At 37.4% G+C, this 22,862-nt stretch overlaps 4 protein-coding genes across 5 annotated transcripts; 1 reads left to right on the top strand and 3 right to left on the bottom strand.

Annotated features, from left to right (window-relative positions):
- Positions 1-2: 2 nt before the first annotated feature.
- Positions 3-1,566, bottom strand: LOC113313907 (AT-hook motif nuclear-localized protein 23-like). The gene has a single exon (XM_026562686.1). It carries the CDS (start codon positions 982-984, stop codon positions 238-240), a length of 747 nt encoding a protein of 248 aa, XP_026418471.1. The 5' UTR covers positions 985-1,566; the 3' UTR covers positions 3-237.
- A 685-nt stretch (positions 1,567-2,251) lies between these two features.
- On the bottom strand, positions 2,252-5,060 carry LOC113313620 (ethylene receptor 2-like). Its single transcript, XM_026562413.1, has 2 exons — positions 3,081-5,060; positions 2,252-2,998 (listed from the first exon to the last, which is right to left on the bottom strand). The coding sequence occupies exons 1-2, from the start codon at positions 4,749-4,751 to the stop codon at positions 2,447-2,449; spliced, it is 2,223 nt and encodes a 740-aa protein (XP_026418198.1). The 5' UTR covers positions 4,752-5,060; the 3' UTR covers positions 2,252-2,446.
- A 12,701-nt stretch (positions 5,061-17,761) lies between these two features.
- On the top strand, positions 17,762-19,308 carry LOC113313219 (thylakoid lumenal 15 kDa protein 1, chloroplastic-like). The gene is made up of 6 exons (XM_026561961.1): positions 17,762-18,139; positions 18,286-18,358; positions 18,471-18,532; positions 18,629-18,710; positions 18,886-18,946; positions 19,027-19,308. Exons 1-6 carry the CDS (start codon positions 17,804-17,806, stop codon positions 19,076-19,078), a joined length of 666 nt encoding a protein of 221 aa, XP_026417746.1. The 5' UTR covers positions 17,762-17,803; the 3' UTR covers positions 19,079-19,308.
- On the bottom strand, positions 19,186-21,496 carry LOC113313218 (F-box/LRR-repeat protein At3g58900-like). 2 transcript variants are annotated; one of them, XM_026561960.1, is made up of 4 exons: positions 21,388-21,496; positions 20,165-21,038; positions 19,926-20,063; positions 19,186-19,784 (listed from the first exon to the last, which is right to left on the bottom strand). In XM_026561960.1, exons 2-4 carry the CDS (start codon positions 20,300-20,302, stop codon positions 19,455-19,457), a joined length of 606 nt encoding a protein of 201 aa, XP_026417745.1. In that variant the 5' UTR covers positions 20,303-21,038; positions 21,388-21,496; the 3' UTR covers positions 19,186-19,454. The 2 variants fall into 2 exon arrangements, with proteins under 2 accessions (XP_026417745.1, XP_026417744.1); XM_026561959.1 differs by having other exon boundaries at positions 20,165-21,076; positions 21,388-21,490.
- Between the last annotated feature and the right edge of the window lie 1,366 nt (positions 21,497-22,862).

The following is a 22,862-nucleotide window of genomic DNA, read 5'->3' as shown; positions in this document are numbered from 1 at the left end:
GATAAGAAAAAGCTTATACAATAAAAAAAAGAGTTTATCTGATTCGTCATTGTACCAGTGACCTGAGTTTGAAACTTCTTAGCACCCATTTCTTTACGGATCAAAAAAACTTAAACAATGAAAAAGAGTTTATCTGATTGCCTACTGCTTTCTGTGGCTGTCTACAAGTATGGATCTCCCAGAAAGGGAAAAACTTGCAATTATAAGAAGTGATTTCTTCTGGTGTTGCAAAATGAACTATGGAGGTAGAGGAGAACCCCAATACATGTTATGTGACATTTCACCAGCATTACCAACCAGATCATGAACTCGTCGAGGTACAGATAAACCACTAGTATTTCCTGAGTTTACCACGGAAGATTGCGGTAACTGTGTTTCCAGATCTTCTCTGCTGTCACCGCTATAAGCTGTTGTTGGCTGCTGCAGATCATGATGATAAACAACGTTTTCTTCTTCATCCGGTGGCAATCTCTCGTACATGGCATTCTGAAATGTTGCTGCAATCACCAATACAGGTCCAGATGCTATTAACTCTCCAACAACCTTCCCACCCACCACCTGTCCTTGCCCACCTGATAAATACACCGCCAGGCCCGTCGAGCCTTGTGGTAAAGGTGGTGGTAGAAAAGTACCTGACAGAGATAAAAGATCGAATCTTCCACGAAGCGTAACAACACCTTCCGGTGAAGCTGTTGGTTGATGGAGACTAACGTTGCTGACAACGCCACTTCCGCCTAAAACACAAACACCGCATTGCCGCTGCAGAGAATATCTTGCAATGCTCTTGAAAACGTCGTTTCCATTGCTAATCTCCAAGATGTGGCTTCTCATGCCGTCTGCTGCGTTGCTGCTTTCACGAGGAATGATCTTGCACGGTTTTGTTTTGTTCTTTGATCCCAGTGGACGGCCACGGCTTCTACGTCCACCACCACCGCCACCGCCACCACTACTTCCTTCTCCACCTCCTTCCACAATTTCTTGCATGTATATGCTGTTCTTGTTGCTCTAATTATTATTATTATATTTTTTTTCAAGATCTAGTAAGAAGAATCAATCCGGCTGCACCGCTAATTATATCACCACCATGAAAACATCACACATGGTGCTAGTGTTTTGTTTCATCATCAATCATTATCAACAAGTATACTAGCTAGAAGCTACAGCTAGTGACATGGATTACGTTTGCAAAAGTTGACTTGTGTGCAGCTGCATATCATTTGAGTTTTGAGTACATCAAATGAGTTTTTGCTTTGCTTCTTCTGGACCCGAATTTTTGCACAACAAAGATGAAGTTGATTGAGAGCCCATGCAAGTGGGGAACCAATTTGACAACAATGACAAGTGGTTCCAACTTAGAGATAAGAAGAACACCTACTCTTTAAATGCCAATCCTATCAATATAATCCAACTTTACTGCACATTCCTGAAAAGAGAGACAAGAAAATAAAGGGAGATTGAGTAAAGACTGTAAAGTAGTAGTTTTTCCTTTTTCTCAAAATAATGCTTTATCTCAGTAGGAAACAACATTTATTGCTCTCCATGTATCAAGACCCCCTATGTTTCAACAAAATCCATTTGTTATTTTACCCATTAGAAGGGTATGCCAGTCAGAGACTCAATGGGTGGTAATACTAATGATCTGAGTTCGAAATCCATCGGCACCAATTTTTTTATTAATAACAAAAAAAGTTTAAAAATTTGTTCATTGAACAACATTTGTATTGTGCGAAATTTTCTTTTGCCCATCCAGCGTTTGTTATGAACTTGGTCAACAAGGTTTGACTAAATTCCACAAGGGCATTTTGGTCATTTTATTGTCCAGGTTGGTTTGCCATTAAAAATTCCAGCACAAATGTCAAGAGTTGAGTAATTTACCGTCAGAACAACATTTGTATAGTTTGTTGCATAATTTGACCAAATTCCATAAGGGCATTTTAGTCCAAATTGGTTTGCCATTACAAATTACAGCACAATTGTCAAGAGTTGAAAAATTGGTACAGCTATTAAAAGTCTTTGAAAGGTTTGGTACATATGTATGTGACTGGTTAAGTCTAGATGCTGCCTTCAACCTCTGCATCTAAATCCCTGTACAATGAATTATTGCAATCTGACATTTTTTTCAAAGGCATATACTGTTTTATCATCTGCACAAACTTTGCAAAATTTCTTCCCTTTGGCCCACAATGAAGGTGAGTCCAAGGTTTGGTGAACAAGATGTGGATTTTTCATCCGTTGGACACAAAAAAAGTCATGAAATTCTAAGTAACAAAGAATCATATGCTAAAGCTACTGTAATAGACAGAATCATATACATATCACTCAAATTCCCAATCTTCTGTCAGTCTTTTTCTTGCAATGTCTAAGAAACCATGTACCAAAACTACACAGGGGAAAGTTCTCTCTACAAAAAAAGAGCGAAAAATCGACTAAAGAGACCAGTAATCTCTTATAGTGTGAAGGGAGGCGAACGAGTCTTTGTTGCAAGTTGAGAAATTCTATGCAACTCGTCTTCCATCTCCTGCAGTATAACTGGTTTGCATATAACACCATTGATCCCATTCTGAATACACCAGTCTCGGGTTACTCTATCAGATTTCAATGCTGTCATCGCGATAACCATAGGACGGGTATTCAATCTTCCAAGCGTATCGAACACGCGGTGTCCCTCTTCTTTAAGCATTCCTATGTCTAGTAGTAACAGGTGATGGGTATTACCATCTTGGAGAAGGGACTGTGCACATTGATACCAAGAGCTGACAACAGTGACATGGCATTCTAGTTTTTCAAGAAGTTTTTTGGTGATGGATTGGTTAAAACCATCGCGATCTAAGAGGAGAGTATTCATTCCATTCAAAATTGATCGCACGGTTTCAGGATCCGAACACATTGGGTTAATAAGACCTTCTTCTGATCTTTTAAGCTGTAGTCTGATTCTGAAGTTCATGGTTCCACCGAGGCTATGAGGAAAACGGCTAACAGATACAGATCCCTGCATTAGCTGCATAAACAAGCCAGTAGTCCATGTTAGATAGTTGGAAATTGCAGCAATCTGTAAAATAGATGAAGCTACTTAAGCTCACCTCAGCCAGCTTTTCACAAATATTGAATTGAGTCCCTCGACCGCCATCTGCATTACCAAAATGCTCATTCTCATTCCGTATCCATAGACTTGAACCGCCACCTTCTCTCAAATCCCTTCTGCACACTTCGAAATGTAAGTAAGCAAATTTGGGAACTGGATCCTGCTTCCAAGCAAAGTACTTAGGATCCAAACCATCCTGCAAATCATTCTCAGCGTAAATCTGGAAAACTACGACGCTACAATCTCCAACACCCAGAATTTTTCCAACCATATAGAGAATAGCTTGAAGAATTCGCGTTTCATCCCCAATAACTTTGTCAGGAACTTGTGCAGAGACTATAATTTCAAAATCCGACTTCTTGCAAGCACATAACAGCTTTGATACATTTGCAGCTTCTTTCAACATAGCGTAAAGACTGAAATTGCGCGATTTCAGTTCCAATTTACTGTCACTTAGCCCCGAAACTCCAGTTGCATCTTCTACTATAGCAGAAATAAGAAGCCCTCCTTTTGCAATTGTGTCAACCAACCTTTTCTGTTCCTCTGATTTAAAATTCTCAAGCTGCAAAGCTGACAGAACAGAAGCTATCGACCGTGCAGGCGATACCATTTTTCTACACATCGCACTCCGGAATGAACATTTTGCTTCATTTGCCATCAAAGCCATCTTTCTAGCTTTCCGCAAAGCAATGTTCTGTTCCACGAGTTGCTCTTTGATCAGCAAAGATTCCTCCAAAACAGCAGCATGCGACAACGCCACAGCCACTTGATCCGCCACAACCTCAACAATCTCAAGCTCTTGAGAATTCCAACACCTATTCACCTCAACAGGAAGCACCAAAACCAAAACCGCATAACAACACGCCTCGATCGTCTTTGGCGTACCACCATTAAAACTGGAAATCTTAAGCAACGGCATTCGAATCGCAACTCCAGACCCCCTCCCCACCAATCCGCGCAACCTAGACCCAGACCCCAAAATTCTAACTCCACATTCTTGCACAATCTCAACCACCTCCGGATCATCCATTCTAACCGAAACAAACCCATCTCTTCTCCTCAACTCATGAGTAAAATTCATCACGAAATTAACCTCATCCGGCATCAAAATCACACAATTCTCCAAGAACAAACACTTCGACAACTCCACAAGAGTCGTATGCAAAATTGTATGGCGATCAAGCGACCTCCTAATCTCTCGAGTCAACATTCGAACATAATAACTAGTCTCTTCCTTTCTCTTGATCAACACCATTTCTCTATCAAGTTCTTCAGTTTTCTTAATCAACAAACCCTCTCTAATCATAACTTTTAACAACATAGGTATCAACGTAACAAACGTAATCGAAGTAATGCAAGAAACAAGAGCTGTTAATGACTTGAGGATTGTTAAAGACAACATGAGCTTATAAGTATGTGGATCATAAGTGAAAATAGTTAAGAAATGAGTTAAACCACATAATATTATGAAAGCACCAAACTGAGTTAAGATCCATTTGAATGGAAATATGATCGAACAGCTCACAAAGTAGAATAACTCTAATGGAATTGAGAAGTAAGCTGTTGCTATTAATAAATCACTTACTTTCTGCAGATGATGAATATCATCTAATGTCCACATTCCCACAACAGTGTCTTCTTCATCATAACAAGAACATAACATCATCATGCTGATCAGCTAATGGTAATGAAGATGATGAAGATGAAGGATACAATGATCTTTTGATGATGAAGGCGATGGAGTTAACGAGGATTTGGTATGAAGTGTTGAATGCATTTTTCTAGACAAGGAATCGGTCAGTCAGTGAATGACTGAGAGGAGTCAGTGTTTGTGTTGGGTTTTGAGTTCAAATTCAATGAATCATTCAAACCAATGAAGGAAAGAAGTTTGAAAGTAGAACTTTTGTTAGTTTTTAGGTTCCAAGTAATTGTACAAATGGCAGAAGAAATGTTTCATTTTCAGTCTTTTTTTAGGGAAATGGTAAAACACTCAAACGAGGGGCCATTGCCCCCACCACAACTTCCAAGGAAAAATGATTAACGTAGTTTAATTAGGGGCATAATTTCTAATTGGGTGCCATGGAATTTTGTTTGCCCCCAAAGTTTTCAGGGGTGTAAAAATTGGAAGATGAATATACTATTTTACCGTTGATTAATATATTTTTTTTCAAGTAACGACCCTTCACCGACATTAACGACAGTTTAGGGTCGTCATATACATCATGATCAAAACAATAATGACTCTAAACTGTCATACACTACGACTCTTTTTAGAGATTAACGACAGTCTATAACGACATTTCTAAAACATTAACGACTGTTTAAGTCGTCAAATGTTTTAGACGACCCAAAACTGTCGTACATTTCTGCCATTAATGAATCTTCGACAGTTTAGAGTCGTCACTTAAATAGTCTAAACATTAACGACTGTTGAGGGTCGTCAATGAAAATTTTTAATACCTTGACGACTTTTCATACTATCTGGGCAAAAAAAAAAAAAAAGCTAGACTAAAAATTGCAGAAAAAAAATCTGGAAAAAAAATTAAACTCTAATTGAGTAAGATTATCACTAATTAATTAAGATTATCACTAATTAATTAAATTTTAACTCTAATTATTTAGGGATATTTTAGCCATTCAAAAAATATTTTTATAAGGGGTGAGCCAAATTAGGTTCTGGTGACCTTTTTTGTCTTCTAGTGCATGACCCCTATTAATTCCGATGGCCCCCAATTAAGCTAGGATGATTAACTGTCAAAGAGAGAGTCCTCCTGGTAGGTAGACCTGCAACAAAATAGTTCAAAAATAAATAAATATAAACACTGACGGATCAACCATATAGAAAAAACAGAATCATAATATTACAATATGATTCTGCCACAAAAATATTACGAAAAATCCAACTAAAAAAATTAGGGCCATTTTAGTAGATGTACCTAAAATAAAAGTCAAAAAAATTTACTAATTATTTGTGAACACTAACGGATCAACCATCAACAGTAGAGCAAAGTAGATTTATCAAATTATGATAAATTTTACCGAAAATTAGTGTTATTTGGGTAGAAGACATGAAATTTCAGCCATGTTAAAAGTGAGAATGAGATACTAGCCATTGTCGTCAAAATTTGGTAGACCATAGATTCACAAACAATGAACTAATATTCAAGTACTAATGGTAGAGTTTGGTTGGGGGGATTAATGTAGTACTATGTTATTGAATTTACGAGGCAGATATGAAAAAGAATAGAACAAAGACTTTTATGAAGATTAGTTCCTTCTACTAAACTCAATACAAAAACCAAACTGATTATTTTATGAGACTTTAATGGTCATTAGCCCCCACCACCAACCTAACTATTTGAAGATGTCTTTATCTTCTTAAGTACTATATTAAAGTTAAGATGCATTGTATTGAGATGAAAAAATTATCAAGTTGCATTATGATTAGATTCTATATTACCCAAAAACTTAAACCATCCAAAATGGCATCACAACACTAATACAATCCAAAATGGCATCAAAGTATTCAATTTGCTGGCTACTTAGTGCCAACTGTCAATTATGAATGACCATCCAAAACTGAAATATTTCTTGAAAGAAGTCTAAACTTGAAGGATTTTCCGTTTTCCAAGAGAGTGTATTTGAAATCCCTAACATTCAAACTGGGCAACCTAATTTATGCAGTCAAGTCTCAACTGATGCTGTATTAATTGGACATGGCAAACTGATGCGTGATGCATTAGTGCAGTGCTGAGTTTGAGTGGGGCTGTTCATCCATAATATGCACCAATAATAATTGGGATGCCCGCCGCCTTACATTTTAATTTTTCCTAGTCATCATTAGAGGTTGGAGGTGGAAGTGGTTAATTTTTTAATGTAATAGTAGGTGGTTTGTGCTTAATCTTACAGGTCCGTACCACGCAGAAACAAACAGATGCATTCTGCGTTTTGTGTTAAAAGATGAAAAAAAACAAGCTTTCGATTTGAATCATTTTCTCTTCACATGGCAGGGACAGATTTCTACACTACACTACACTACACCAAACAATTTTGTTTTATTTTCATAGCCAAATATATATAAGTAGACACCATTACATACAGTAGTTTCATGAAACACAAACAGAGATACTACTCATCTGTGCTTGTAAGTTCTAAGCTCTCCCTCCCTCCCTCCCTGAACTAACCAAATTTTTTCTTGTGTTATTCACATTTGCTTTACCCAAAACAGAAAAATAAAAATAAATCAGCGGTTCTTCTTTTCTTCTTCTTCAAAAAATCCATTACTACTACAATTTTGTTCTTCATCAAATGGCAAAAAAAAAAAAGGAAAAAGAAAAATACAAACTGGTATGGAATTGATAGGAGCAAACTCGGAATATATGACCCAGGATGTTATGTTACCCCCGCATAATGGGGGGGGGGGGGGGGGGGGGGGGGGGTTAACCACGTTATGGCTGGGTTTGGGCAGTGGTGGTGGCAGAGGTTACGAATTAGATGGTTTTGGAAATACACCTTGATGTAAAATCTGTAGTAATCTACAAGGTTTTAGCATCAATTTTTATCTAACTATATAATCAAGATGGATTTTTGTAAAATTTGTTTGTATATACTCAATTGGCTTCATTCTTTGGTCATTGGTATCATCTAAACTCAATACAAAAAACAAACTGATTATTCTGCAACTAAGAGACTTTGATGGTCATTAGCAGCCCCCACCACCAACCTAACTATTTGATGATGTCTTTATCTTCTTTAAGTACTAGTATTAAAGTTAAGATGCATTGTATTAAGATGAAAAAATTATCAAGTGAGGTAACACTATGATTAGATTCCGTATTACTCAAAAACTTAAACCATTCAAAATGACATCAAAACTCTAATACCATCCAAAATGGCATCAAAAGACAAAACCATTCAGTATGAATGCCATCAATGAATTTCAGTCTCCTACTGAGTGTCAAGTATGAATGACCATCCAAAACATCTTATACACACTCTTTATTGGGCCATAATTGGTGACTTCTCATGGATTTTTTCTTCTTCTTATGAGAACTAAGCCCAGCCCAATGATACTCGGAAAGAAACAACATAACTAATGAAATAAATTATCGTCCAGCTTTTTTCGCGTGTTAAAAATAAGAACCCTCATTTTGGGCATACCTAAATCTTTCTAGGCATACAAAGTACTAGTCCTAACTTGGGTGACCTTATAAGGGGTACCCTATGGGTAGTTCAATTACCTATATGCCCTTAAATCATTTAAATTACTAATTTATCCCTAACCCTAATACAAAAAACACTAAATCAGTTTTCTAGTCTTCTAGTCTTCTTCTTCCTTCCCTCCTCTGCCTCCCTCACTTCATATCGCATCGCCGTGAAACTGATGATCGTCGATTCATGAAAAATTGATCGTCGATTAAACTCTACTATATAATGGGTCGTCGTAAAACTGTAACGCGTTCTAATAGATCAATTGAAGCACCAACTGAAGATGAAGATGTAGAACAAAGTGAAATCCAAACACAATTCGAACCGAAAGAACAAAGTGAAGAACCAACACCTGAAATGAGAATAAGAAAGTAAGTCTCTATAAACCCATCTCGTATTTGATGTTTTTGATTGGTATAATAGGTTTAATAGTCAAAAATTAGGGTTTTGCGGCGGTTACAGGGTAGGGATTGACTTAAAAGTATTCCCAGATTTGCGCCGAACTGTTCTTGAAACTGAACTCTGAAAATGCATATGAACAGTTCGGCTTAAAAGTTTAGATGAGATTTGAGCCGAACTTTGTTAAATATAAGCCTTATATTTAGGATAGGCTTATTCGATACAATTAGATTTGAGCCGAACATGTATTTGTAGAATTTCATAGATTGTTCAAGTGTATAGGCTCGGCGTATCCTATGATATTATTATGCGCCGAACATATGTTACAATTCCTAAGTATAGATTCATCTTATTCGATACTATTTGTTTTGAGACGAATATGTGTTGTTAGAATTCATTACTTTTGCAAGTTTAGAGGTTCGGCTCATTTTATGAAATCATTATGCGACGAATAGTTGTTTTAATTCGTAAATATGGATTCGTCTTATTCGATAATAATAGTTTTGTGCCCAATATATATGTTCGGCTTGGAATTATTTTGTGCATATAAGACGAACTACTCTCTGTAAATGATAATCAAATACATATTTCATATAGTTTGTATTCCTTTGTTGTTCGAAGTATTAGGCTTATAAGTTTTATGCTTATGTCAGGAACAATGTAGCTAAAAAGAAGAAGAAGAAGATGGAGGTAACACCTTCTACTTCTAAAACTCCCGATCCTCGAGGAGGAGGTAAGAAAAAATTGGAAGCGAACCATAGAGGAACTGACATAGAAGAAGTAGATGAACAAGGAAGAGTTGGAATACAATAAGAAGGAATTTATGATGATGAAGAAGTTGATGATATTCAAGAAACACAACCCCAAAGAAAACCCGAGAAAGGTAAGAAGGTTGCACAACCAAAGTCAGTGAACAAAGTTGCAGAACAACGGGCTACAGGTTTTCACATTCCTGATGAAGATGAGGTAATTTCACCTAGATAGGATGGTGAGCCTAATGTTCTTCCGGAAGATGGAGGAAATGTGTTGATTGGTTACGCCGAATCTTGGGCAAAAAGTATTTATGAGACTCCTGATCACAACTGTGCAGTCCGAGTATTGAGACACCAGAGGGCAGCATAATGGAAACTTTCTGAAGAGGTTGATGAGGTGGTTGCTTACGTACAATCCTCTGATTTATGGCATGCCATTCAATATGGACATCAAGAATATGATAGTGTGACAACCTCCTGTTTTGCCGAGAGATTTTTTCCAGAGACTTACACATTTCAATTACCTTTTGGAGAGATGTCAATCTCTCCTGATGAAGCGAGTAAGATTACATCCTTAAAGCAAGGGGTAGAAGCGTGGATGCTGATTATTATGACATGAGTTGGGAAGAGCTGTACAAGTTGTTCGAGGAAACTCTTGGTTGGAGTTCATTCAAAACTGAGTTGGAGTTTTGTCGATCCGTTAGAGATGTCGATTCCGTTTGCATACCTGGTGGAAGGAATAAGAAGAATAAGAAGATCAAGCTAACTAACCTGAAAAAGAAATTTGAGTGCACAAAGGAGAAAGTAAAGAAGGGGGTGTTGGTAATGGACGAGATCAAAGTGAAGCAAACCGGAACCGCATACTTGCCTTATACCCTTGGCAGAGATATCTTTCCTGACCTTACCGGAAACAAGGTAAATGCTAATTATCTCCAATTGGTAAAGAATATTGAAACTGTTAACAAGTATGCTTGGGGAACGGCTTCGCTGGCTTACCTGCTAGACCAACTTGCGGCCTCCTCTAGGTTGACAAGAACAAACATTGGAGGAAATTTCACCATGCTTCAGGTAATTCTCGATGATCAAACTTGAAATTTTCTGGGTCATCAGTGTACGGTCCGGCTTGTTACTGTGGTCACACATAAGCCGAACAATGCACTGAGTTTTCACATTTCTTTATTACTTTGTTGTGTCAAACCAAACAATGTCTACTGTCCTGGTTCTATTAATTCAATCATTTTAAGTTAGTTATGTGGTTATTTGGATGTAGGTATGGGTATATGACCATTTCCCAATTTTGGAATTGGCCAAAACGTTTGAAAAGGATGTCGAGTGGGTTGATACAGATCCAACAACAACAAGGTACGAGTATGAGGACTCGAAGAAAAGGAACAAAAAACAGTTGGTGGAGAGTTTGAGGGAGAAGTTAGATACAATGGGTATTGATGACGTCGTTTTTCAACCATATGTGAAGGAAGATGAAGAAGATGAAATTGTTGAAAATGAGGATATGTCGGTGGCTATGTACCATGGTTCATTGTTTTATCCCGGTGGTTATGTAATATACGATCCTCGGAGAATACTTCGTCAATTAGGATGCCTCCAAAAGGTTCCTTTGTTTGACAAGAAATTCATGTTGTTGCCAAAAGGTGGTAATGGAACTAAAAGCACCACTTCATCATGGGAACCAAAGTATGATCCCGACCCTACTCTTGAGTATTGGAATAATTTAGATACTAACAAATCAGATGTTACCAAGTTAGTACCTTTAGGTGATGATCCATGTGAAGAGGATCCGGGCTACATGGATTGGCATAACCAGATTTCTCATCCCTTCATTATCAATAAGAAAAGTCAAAATAAAGCTAATAAGGCGAAGGCAAAGGCAATCAAGATCTCTTCCAAGTCTACTTCCGAAGAAGTAGTGATGGATTTCAAGATAATGGTAAGAATGATTTCACTTGATACTCTTGCATATATAAGTTCATGGTAAAAATGTCTTCGTACTCACGGTCGGAAGTTGTTGTCAAATGAAAATAGGTTGCTGCGGGTAGGGAGATGTTGAAAAAAATGAAGAAGAAACTTGGTTGCAAAACACCTATGACTATTAAAGAACAGAAATACCTCTACAACAAGTGGGATGCAATTATAAACAAAGGACAAGGACCCGAGGAATCCGAGGTACCCGCACAAAGACCTACCACAAAGAGGTCTCGACAAGTTGGTGAAGGTACAAGTGGAGGTGGTACTAGGGATGATGCGTCGGAAGATGAACACCAAGTAGGAAGAGGAGGTGGTCGCGGAACTAACAAGAAGGGTCGCCGTTAAGTGCACATTTAAGTTTACCAAGTTCTTTTTAGTGCTTTCTTAAGTATTAAGTACACTTTGACTTTTAGGTGCTGAACTATCTTTTTAATGTTTGCGTCAGTGCACTGGATTCGTGTTATGGATACCTTGAATTTCATGTTTTAATCGATAGCGTAATAGTTAATTATTTAAGTTAGTTTTTTGGAAATTCTAGTATTCTTTGTTAGGTTCGGCTTGTGTTGTAATTGTAGTTGTAAGCCGAATCGTGTATGTCTAAGGTTCAACTTGCTCTATAATTTGAGTTATAAGCCGAGCCTTAAAAATCATTATTGGCGTGTAATCCAGTATATAGTTCGGCTTAAATCTCACCGATATGGTGATTCTAACCTGTGAAAAATTTCAAAAAAAATAGTCGTTACTTATATAGTTCGGCTTAAATCTCACCTATATGGTGAGCCGAACCTATAAAAGTTTTGAAAAATATAGCCGTTGTAAAACTATATTCTATATATATCTACTTTTTTTTCATATTCTTAAGCACATATGCTCAAAAAATGGCACTCCAAACTCCTAAGTATACTCTAGAAGAAGATTTATCTCTTTGCACTAATTATGTAGCATACTATCCAAAGAAGGGTGAAGAATGACGAGTGAAAGGTATGATGAGTATGTACTACTTGGTTAGAATTCATGAAGCCTTCTGCACGGAAACAGGTAATCCTTACAACCAGGATAGTGCGTCCTTGTTTTGCCAAATTGAAAGTATTAAGAAAAAGTCACAAACTTCATAGCTTTAGTTCGGATTGTGATTCGATATCGACTCAAGGGCGAAACAAACTCTGAGATTGAAGTTCGAGCTCTAAAGGAATGGCGACTATGGAAGGGAAAGAATTTCAAATATGAAGATCACTACCACATTCTTAGAAGGTTTCTCATTACCCGTTTAGGATATTAGAAATTTATTGCAAGGCTACTATATAGCGGGGATGTAATCCACATTTTCTATGAATTTGAAAAGTCTATTTGGAATGATATAATAATTCTTGTGTTCATGAATCATGCTAGATTCGGCTTTCACTGAAATACTGTTACAAGCCGAACCTAACAAAGAAACACTGGGTTTTTTTAATTTTGCCAGGTTCGGCTTTCTTCAAAAATATACTACAAGCCAAACCTGACAGAAAAACTCTGGTTTTTTTTCTGTCAGGTTCGGATTTCATCAAAATAATACTATAAGCCGAACCTGACAGAAAAAATCTGGCTTTTTATCACTCTGTCGGGTTCGGCTTTCCTTGAATTAATGGTACAAGCCGAACCTTCTCCTGTGTTCATGGTTCCAGTTTCCAAAAAACGACACGTTCCATAACCAAAAATTAAATCATTCAAGTATTTCATTTTGATGGGTACATGTAACTGCAATTCTAGTCAAAATATCATCCTCATCATACATGAAAATCAAAAGACACAAAATACGCAGATAAATCCATTAAACATTTTTTATGGAGATCATAAACGAATCTCATCCTCTTCACTGACCTCTTTCTCATCCACTTCACTGGCCTCTTGCTTATCATCTTCATTTTCATCACTTGAAAACTCAATTACTTGTCCACTTGGGGGATGCACATTCAAAGAATTCCAAAGATCCATTTTCGTCGCATAATTTGCACACCAATCCATCGAATAATTATTTTCAAATCTAGGACAAAATGTTGCACTCATCAAGGGTGGTAACGGGAAACCAGGTTTAAGTTTGAGGCCAATAAAATGACAATTTTGAACAAATCCAATAACTAATCTTCTATCCTTTACACCATCATGGCAAGGTTTTGTTGGAGGCGCGTAAGTAAAGCTACTACCCGTCCATGCGAAACAATGTACGACGCAATTGAATGTCTCCGCTATTAAAAAACCACAAATGGGCATTGCCATCCCATGTTATTCGGTAATGATAAAATCCCCATGCAACCGACGTTTGAATGCAACGTACTCCGCTGCCACCCCTGCATCTCTTCTTGGACCTGTTCTCATCATTGTCTTATAGAATTCTTTGTTTTTACGTAGGGTTTGTAACAATCATTGGAGAATATAGTTCACTTCATTTTCAGGGGGCACCAGATTATTCCCTTCCTTAAAAGGACCAAATTGTTCCACCGTGACGTAATAACCACAATTTCCATCACCTTGCACGTCATCCATTGCTATAACATGCTCATGAATTAATGGCGATGATCTTCCAAGTAGTTATCGTATATTATGTTGATATGCCTCAAATACTTACCTGACTTATCTCTTTTGGGTCCTCTCATCCTACCAATTTCATGTACGGTCCTTTTCTCCTTTATCTTAGTTTGTGAAAGATACATCTTAGCCTTCCCCTTCACATCCTCTTTACTATCCTTTGCTTGTGACGGACAATCATTATCATTCACCCCTTTGTTACTTGTTTCGGCTTTTTGAATACTCGGACGACCTCGTTTTTTTGGTACTTTGACTTCTTCCTCCTTCATCAACATCTCAATTTCCTTCTTTTCCTTTTCATACCTTGCATCATGGTAGTCAACCCCGGATGGATCCCTTTTAATAGCCAATAGTTCCTTGTTGGCTTGTCTAGTTTGAAAATTATTCATTTTCTTACTCTTCCTACCTTTCGGTTCACTCTTCTCCGGTTCCAAAATATTTTCTTGGGTGAAAGGATACATGAATGACATCATGTTGTCCCATAGGATTTTCTTTTGAGCTCGAAACATATTCCTATACATCTCCGCCAACTTTTTCCCATTTGCCGTGTCCCATATCTCTAGATCATCCTCGTCGTCTTCGGTTGGGAGAGGATCGAAGCTTAATTGTTTCCAAAAATGATCAATATCCTCAAATGGTATGATACCATCCTTGTACCGAAGTAGGTCATGGAGGCATAGAAGTCCTATAGATGTTTTCATTTTACAAACACACTCTTCCTCCAAGTTGTCTCCTAATGTCTTAATCAAATCCACTTCTTGCATCAACAATTCGATGCATATATGGGAGACGCTACAAGTTAATTCCCGTAGCCAATTACTACCATAATTCTTGTGTCTAAACATAAGGTTATGCTCGAACACGGCTTTAATTCTCACAACATCACTTTTGAAATATTCATCAATTACATCAAAAACCGTGAAAAAAGTGTCAACACATCCAAAAAGGTTCTTCTTCAACCGATAATGAGCCGACTCTACCATACTTGTGGCTTGGTTGTCGAAGTGTTTGTGCCGATTTGTGAAACAACACACGAACCTTTCTTTATTAGGTTCCAACACATCTTTGACCAAGTAAGTAATGACATCGGGGTAGTCGGTCTTCCAATGCTCAATAAGCATTTTAAAATTTTCTTCATAGACATCCTCGGTGATTGACCATACCAAAGCTTCCCATTCTCCTTGGAAAGAATCCCACAACATCTCATTATGTTCATATGCTTTCAAGAATTCCTTCTTTTTCTTTACTCGTGTCTCCAACGGTAGTTTAGCAATATTCTCTAATTCTTTCAACTTAAGTGGTTGAATTATCGGTTGGCATTTTTTCCTCACATTGCACCATATATGAAACGTGCAAAGAAAGTTGAAAGCATCCGGAAATACCTTTTTAATAGCATGCATCAACGATGAATATTGATCGAAAACGAACACTTTAGGAAGAGCACCCTCCCGGAAGATTAACTTCAATTGTTCTAACCCCCAAACATAACTCTCTTTCTTCTTGTTTTTTAAGAAACAAAAAGCCACGGTGCCTTTGTCAAAGTATGCCCCACAATGTTCATAACGGCATCACATATTTATTAGTCTTGTACGTGCAATCCAATATAATAACTTCTGGGAAGCATAGAGCCAATTGGACGCATTCCGTGTGGGTAAGGAAAAGGTGTGTGACTTGACCGAAGTCATCCAACTTCTTTTGGCAAGCGTAGTTATTCTTCACCCCTAACCACATTACTTGTTGCATCACCATCCTACCTTGCAAATTGAGTCTTCTAATCTTTTGTCTTGCATTGTAGATAATTTGCATAGTCGACTTGTTATTCTTGTGGTCCGCCTTCAATTTGCTAAGAATCCTAGACGGTGGCAAACGTGCTCGTGTCATTTTATCCACTTCTAGCATCTCGTCGGGTTTGAGTCGCGCTACTTTCGCATGTCCATGAAGGTCTTTGCGACGTGGGTGGTTATGACGATAATCCATATCTTTATTCATTATCCAATATTGATCTTCTTTGTTCAAGGACTTATTCTTGAGGTTGAAAACGATCTTGAAAGGCAATTTGTTTTCTTCGTCTTCGTCCTATTCTTTCTCCCGGTCTTCCCAACATATACGGTACCCTTTTTAACCTTGCTAGCGCCGGTTCCACTACGCTCACAAATCATTTCAAACCGATCCCCTCGGCTTTGTTGTCCTTTAACTAGTACACAATTTACCTTCATCGCGTGTTCCTCAACCCAATCAAGAACTTCGGGTTTAGTTTTCCATCTCTACGTTCATTCCAAAACAAATAATTTATAAGAAAAAAACTTTGGAATTTTCCGACAACATTAAGGTAAACAAAAAGTTCTTACATACCAAATCATTTTGGAAGTGATCCTTGGTATCCTCGTGAATTATGTCTACTGGATCAGGTTGATTTTCCATGGGTACAAGTCCGCCAAGCACGATCTACAAAGAATATCACAAGGTTAAATACTACAAAAGGAATATAGTAGCAATGTTCGGCTCATTCGATAATCATATTATGTGCCGAACCATGAACATTTACATGTTTCGGCTTATACGATATTCTCAATATGTGCCGAACCACGAACAATATTTTAACCCAAAAATTAACAAATTCATGTTCGGCTCATACTATAATCATATTATGTGTCGAACCTTGACCATTTAGAGGATTCAGCTTATACGGTATTCTCATTATATGCCGAACCAATAACAATATCTTAACCCAAAAATTAACAAATTCATGTTCGGCTCATACGATTTTGAATATATAAGCCGAACCAGTAGTTATTTTTATTCCGGGCTATTCAGGATGTTGTTCGACTTACTATGAAACTTTCATATAAGCCGAACTAGTGTCTAGCAAAAGGGCAACAAAGAAGAAAATTATAGGTTTGGCACATGCTGTAAACAGATTCAGTGAGCCGAACCGTTCATCATTTGGTTGATTCGGCTCATAGATGTGAGCCGAACCTCAACCTGGTTCGTCGAGCCATGAAGCAAAAATCTAAACTTTTGATAATTTCGAGCTATAGAAGTGAGATTGAGCATAAGATAGAAGTGTACCTGTGTATTAGAAGCATTGAGTTCCTCATATATGTACTCATCATCTGGATTTGGCTCATAAAAATCATCATCTTGAGTTTGTGTTTGAGTTTGAGCTTGAGTTTGAGTTTGTGCAAAATCATTCTCATAATCTAAGAAATCAGCGATTTGGGAATCATTGTTGTAGTTGATATGTATTTTCCTAGGTTTTTTATATGAATTATGACCCTCCTCATCCTCCATTGAATCAAGAATTAAAATTTTCTCACTTTCTCCTTCTTTCTCTCCTTCTTAACCAAAACTTTGATTTTTTTTCATCTAAACAACCTTTATAATTCTGAAAACTATCTTAATCCCTAAATAAAATATTTAATCACTAAACCAGATTACTAACACTAATACGTAAAGGGTAAATTTGTCATTAAAATTTTTTGGGGTTAAGGGGATATATGATTTTGTTATTTCACAACCTTTTTTATCTTTATTCAGTATGCCTAGAAAGATTTCAGTATGCCTAAAATCAGCGTTCAAAAATAATAAATACTCTTTAGAAAATGTGCACAGAATCAGACTCGGAAAATTAGTCAGTTCCTATGACTCTGAGCAGAGTTTTGAACCTATGATTTTTCTAAAGAAAGCAGGGCCCAAGACCAAAGTTAAGTGGCACCAGCATGGCAGCATATCCCCCTGTGGATAAGGTGGCAAAATGACTAGGACAGAATTCACCCTCACACTGAAAAAAATCAACAAAGGAAAAACAAAAACAATGGCTATTCTCAGCGTCTCCACTACTGCTACAATATTCTGCTCTAAATCTCATCCTCAGAAGTTAAATTCAACAAAACAATATCTTCCCAAACAACTTAAATCACCACAATTACAACCACTACACAGAAAAATAGAAGCTCATGTAGAGATTGCAATTGATTCTCTCGCTAAGGCGGGCCTTGCAGCTTTACTGTCCACTTCTCTCTTCTTCTGCGTTGATCCAGCTTTCGCCTTCAGGGGAGGAGGTCCATATGGTATTGAGGTAACTAGGGGTCAAGATTTAACCGGGAAGGATTTTAGCGGGAAGTCATTGATCAAACAAGATTTTAAAACGGTAAATTCATTTATGTTTCTGTGTTTTTTGTTGGATAGTAGTACCACATGGGCATCGAGTGCCAGGCATGTTCAATCTGTTGCTAAATTGTTTTGAGTTCGATGTGCATATTGATTCTTGAATTCCATTTTATGCTATGAATCCAGTCAATACTAAGACAAGTGAATTTCAAAGGTGCCAAATTACTGGGTGCCAGCTTCTTTGATGCGGACTTAACAGGTATTTCCCCTGCTTAGAATTACTGGGTTATGGACTCGGTTTATGCTTATTAAACAAACCATTTGCAGTTATTTGTAAAAATGATGCATATGTATTTGTGAATGTATTTCAGGAGCTGATTTATCGGACGCTGATCTCAGAGGTGCAGACTTTTCCCTTGCAAATGTAACAAAGGTAGCTTACAGTGTTTTACTATTTAGTTTCTCTTGTTTCTCATTATTTTCACTAGCTAGTCCGTTATGAATCCCAATTCCTTTTCTAAATGTGCAGGCAAATTTGACTAATGCGAATCTGGAGGGTGCATCTGTGACTGGCAATACATCCTTTAAGGGGACAGTTATTACTGGGGCTGGTAAGCCAGATTACCCTATTATAGTATTGTCTCGAAGTATGTCTTGCTAGTTCTTTTGCAGAACATACAAACAATCCTGGTACACTAGTGCTGCTTGTGCAGTTTTATTTGGGTTGCCGAGATTTCTGTGGCTTATGTGTGCATATAAATCCAATATGCGTTATTATGTTTTCAGATTTCACAGACGTGCAATTGAGAGAAGACCAGAGGGAACTCCTCTGCAAAACTGCTGATGGGTAAGAGATTTTTCCTAGGTGCTGCAAGTTAAAATATTTTAATTTTGGTCAATAATGTGCTTTGTTTTGGCATTCTTTAGGGTGAATCCGACAACCGGTAACCCAACAAGAGAGACATTGCTTTGCAAGTGAAAACTGTAAGCGATGACATAACCTTATTGGACCAAGAAAGATAGGAGCAACTGTAAAATATAGAGCATTTTTTTTCACACAATTTGAGCTGTTAGTTGCCGCTACTATTGTAAAAATATACTGTCATTTCTTAACTTGCAGTAAATATTATAGTATCCGACTATGTTTATAAGCGCAGCAATGGACCTATCAGCGTTTACTTAAATAGCATATATGACCGTCGTTTGGGATTTCTAGCATTCTCACTACATTATTCTGCATAAAAAAATGGATGATGAACATGTACCTTAGGAAACAAATTCCGGGAAAGTACGTAAGCTCAATGCCTTCACTTTTCTACAACTCCTACAGCAGCATGACAAGGAATGCAACTACCTTACTGACTTCCAATAGAGATTTTAAACGTGCAACTTTCTGAGGCTCTTGGAAAATTTTGTATCTCCACCATAAGTTCTTGTTCTGCCACTTTTAGAGGGCGTCTTGAGTTATCATGATAGACAGTCAACGATTGCAAAGCTCTTGCGTTCCTCAAAATCACTTTCAAAAAACTAATCTCCTTTGGGCCCCAAATAATAGGCATAAAGCAAACTGATTTAAGGTGTAGAAACAAACATCCGGTATCCAGCATATCAAGTGTCAAACCATCGTCTTCATTATCATCGTCCTTCTTTTCATAAACATGGCCAATACCACGAAAAGGCTCCTTCTGAAAATGGGAAAAAAAAATAGACACATAAGAAAATAACTACATCTGACGTTATTAGTTGAACAAGTGAAATCCAAAGTCTTATATCTGTTATTTACCAAATGATGAAGGTATGCTAAATCCAAAAATCTGAACACTTACCTTTTCAATTACGAGCGACTCCAGATTAGGCGTTACTTTGAGCAAAGCAATTACTGCTACATCAGAGTTCACTTCTTGAGTAATTTTCAACTGTTTGATATTATGATATGCTGTCGAATTCCTAGGCAAATATTTAGCCTATTGAGTACAAGTAGTAGCAAATAAATCAGTTGCAAGGTGTCAGATCAAATTACAGAAGAAGTCCACATAAATGTAAAGATAGCAACAAACAAGAATACCTGTAAGGGTGGATTCTTAACAGTTAGACATTTTACATGTGTAAGGGCTCTAAAAAACTGTCTTACTGCTTCAACTTGACCTGTCTCTTCCTCCCTTGGTCCTGGAGCAGACAAGTGAACAACTGCTTCCTCTAGCATAAGAAAACTAGACAAGACGTATTCTTTTGCAACATAACCCGTGTAATAGAGAGTTACAAGATTTGGCGCGTGAATTTTTAGAGCGCACTCGTCTAAACCATGAGTACCATCAATTCTCAAAATTTTAAGTGTAGGAACTGATATACAGAAACTAGGGTCACAGAATCGGCAGTTTTCCAGATTCAATTCTTCAAGGTCAGGGGAATTTGGAAAAACTTTCTCGCTCCAGCACTGATTGGTAAGCTGAATATTTTCAAGTCGAAGGTGTTTGAGTCTTGGAAATGAGATGTAATTAGGAAAATCAAGGATTGGATAAACTGTCAGATGAAATGATGTGAGTGAAGCACAAGTAAAAAAGGACAGGGGTATACACGAGGAGTCATTTGCGCATAAGAATAAACTGAAATCTTTGACATTGCGACTTACTACACTGGAGATCCATGAATGTAAGAGAGATTCATCCAAATGCTCAGATGTTGTGAGATGGAACTTCCGTATACTATTATCTGACAAACAACGACGATGCAACGTCCCATCCACAAAATCTATGAATTTATCAGTCAAATATCTGGGTTTAGACCATCCATCCCACTCAAATTCAAGGTTGGGGATAGAGGTCCAAATGTGATTCCATCTGTGAGATAATACGCTAGTACGAGCAACATCATTGGTTTCAAGGAACGACAGTATATGGTGAACAAGTGAGTCGGGTAAGTTGCTGATCCTATCCTCTGCCCTGCCAATCATACTGTTATGCCCCTTCACTATAGTAGCCTTTTACATCATAAATTTTGCAAAGAAACACAGAAAATTGTGAAGAAATAAAGTTAGAGAAGTCAATTGGTTTTAATCTTTAAAAAAACTTGTTGACTGTTAAACATCAAAGAACACAAAATACGGCATATGCTTATGGTTTTCAATTGTTACTAAGAATCCTTTCTCTGCCGCATTTCTACAACCATTTGGCAACCAAGCATTTGACAAGAAAGAAAAAAAGTATATCTGCTAGGAATAGGATTTTGACATTCAATCAGATCGGCTAATAAGTATCGAAATCATAAAAAGAATGGATGAAATCAACATACCCTTGTATTGATTTAGATCGATACCCTTGTTGGTGTGAAAGATGTCAAGTTCCATTTCTTCAGACTAGGGTTTGGAATTTCACTACTGAAAAAAAGGACAGAAAGAAAGGACAGAAAGAAGGGCTAGCTTTTATTTGGAGAGGCTTCAGTTAAATAGTTGGTTTTAGTCCAACCAAGCACTGTTCCGTGGGCCTTGGCAAGGTGACCAGGTATGCTTGTGTGCCGGTCCATTTGGCAGGACGTCTAGTCAGATGTCAGATTTTTTTTTTTTTTTTTTCTTCTTCTTTTTAGGTAGGAGAAGAATTACAGTCTCACTACGTATTTCTACAAAGAAATTATTTAAGAGATACATGTTTGTAGTTGTTTCTCTAAGACCAAGCACTATGATGCCCTTTTTCCCTACCCTATCCTTCATGTGTAGGGAAAAAATCAAAGTATCAAGCATTATGGTCTTCCATATCCCTTCATATGTAGGGATATCTTTCTTCACCTAGTGATGAAAGTCATGAAAAGTTTCAATCACTTTGAGAATTGCTCTGACGTGAATCAGTATGTGAATAACGGCTACATAGCGTCCTCTGAGAATGTCTCAATGATTGAAATGAGAGTTTAGATTACATAACCATGTATTCTTTGAACCTAAGTTTTCGAACTTTGTTGATCAAGAGAAATCGAAAGGATTGTGGAATTGACTTGCCAAGTCCGCGAACTGTCAGAAGTTCTCGACCGAGAATTTCTGCTGGATTTTCCAAAACTCGTTTGTGTGCTAAGTCCGCGAATTGGCGGAAGTTTTCTTTCCGAGAATTTCTGCTGAGTTTGGAAAACTCAACCGGTTTACTTAAGTACGCGAACTTGTTTGTGAACTTAAGAGGTTATGATATAAAGATGTGCTGTGAACATGAAACTTAAATTACTAAGGGATGCTTTATGCAAACCGTGGCTATAAAGTTCATGAGCCGATTCAATCGAATCGAATCATCTTTGTTTCAATTGTGTCTTGTATAGTTACATAAGATCTCATAGCAATTGAACAACTCTTTAACTAGTTCATTTGAGTCACTTGAACTAGTTATGGTGAAGAAGAACAAGGTTAATATGAAATGCTCATATGGTTAACCTTTTGGGTTACTATGTTGAACCAACATACGCGTACACGTTTGGGAATGGTTTTTGCAAACCCAGTAAACGTATACCCAAGTGTGTGTGACAAGCTAAGTTTTCGATTTAATGATTGATAAATATTAGCTTGAATGTAAATCAGGTTTTCATATATAACGGTGAATATGGATTGCTTTGTAACTAAGTAAAAACCCTGATTTGAAGGCTATATAAAGGAGACATCTAGCATTCGGAAAAACTAATCCCCACACGTCTGTGTGATACTAGTGCGCTCGATAGAGTCGATTCTCCTTTAACCTTTTGTTTTCTTCTCTAAAATCAGGTTAACGACTTAAAGACTTCATTGGGATTGTGAA

This window comes from Papaver somniferum, chromosome 9, assembly GCF_003573695.1.
Source record: "Papaver somniferum cultivar HN1 chromosome 9, ASM357369v1, whole genome shotgun sequence".
NCBI classification, from domain to species: Eukaryota; Viridiplantae; Streptophyta; class Magnoliopsida; order Ranunculales; family Papaveraceae; genus Papaver; species Papaver somniferum.
This window is presented reverse-complemented; position numbering and strand designations above follow the sequence as displayed.

Bases quoted from the DNA above. Each gene is read 5' to 3' on its own strand.
- LOC113313907 (XM_026562686.1), bottom strand. From the start codon at position 984: ATGCAAGAAATTGTGGAAGGAGGTGGAGAAGGAAGTAGTGGTGGCGGT.
- LOC113313620 (XM_026562413.1), bottom strand. From the start codon at position 4,751: ATGATGATGTTATGTTCTTGTTATGATGAAGAAGACACTGTTGTGGGA. The intron at 2,999-3,080 runs GTGAGCTTAAGT...TTGTTTATGCAG, and splicing joins TTTGTGAAAAGCTGGCTGAG to CTAATGCAGGGATCTGTATC.
- LOC113313219 (XM_026561961.1), top strand. From the start codon at position 17,804: ATGGCTATTCTCAGCGTCTCCACTACTGCTACAATATTCTGCTCTAAA. The intron at 18,359-18,470 runs GTATTTCCCCTG...AATGTATTTCAG, and splicing joins CTTTGATGCGGACTTAACAG to GAGCTGATTTATCGGACGCT. The intron at 18,947-19,026 runs GTAAGAGATTTT...GGCATTCTTTAG, and splicing joins CTCTGCAAAACTGCTGATGG to GGTGAATCCGACAACCGGTA.
- LOC113313218 (XM_026561959.1), bottom strand. From the start codon at position 21,049: ATGATTGGCAGGGCAGAGGATAGGATCAGCAACTTACCCGACTCACTT. The intron at 20,064-20,164 runs GTATTCTTGTTT...TGTACTCAATAG, and splicing joins TTAAGAATCCACCCTTACAG to GCTAAATATTTGCCTAGGAA. The intron at 19,785-19,925 runs GTAAGTGTTCAG...TCCCATTTTCAG, and splicing joins AGTCGCTCGTAATTGAAAAG to AAGGAGCCTTTTCGTGGTAT.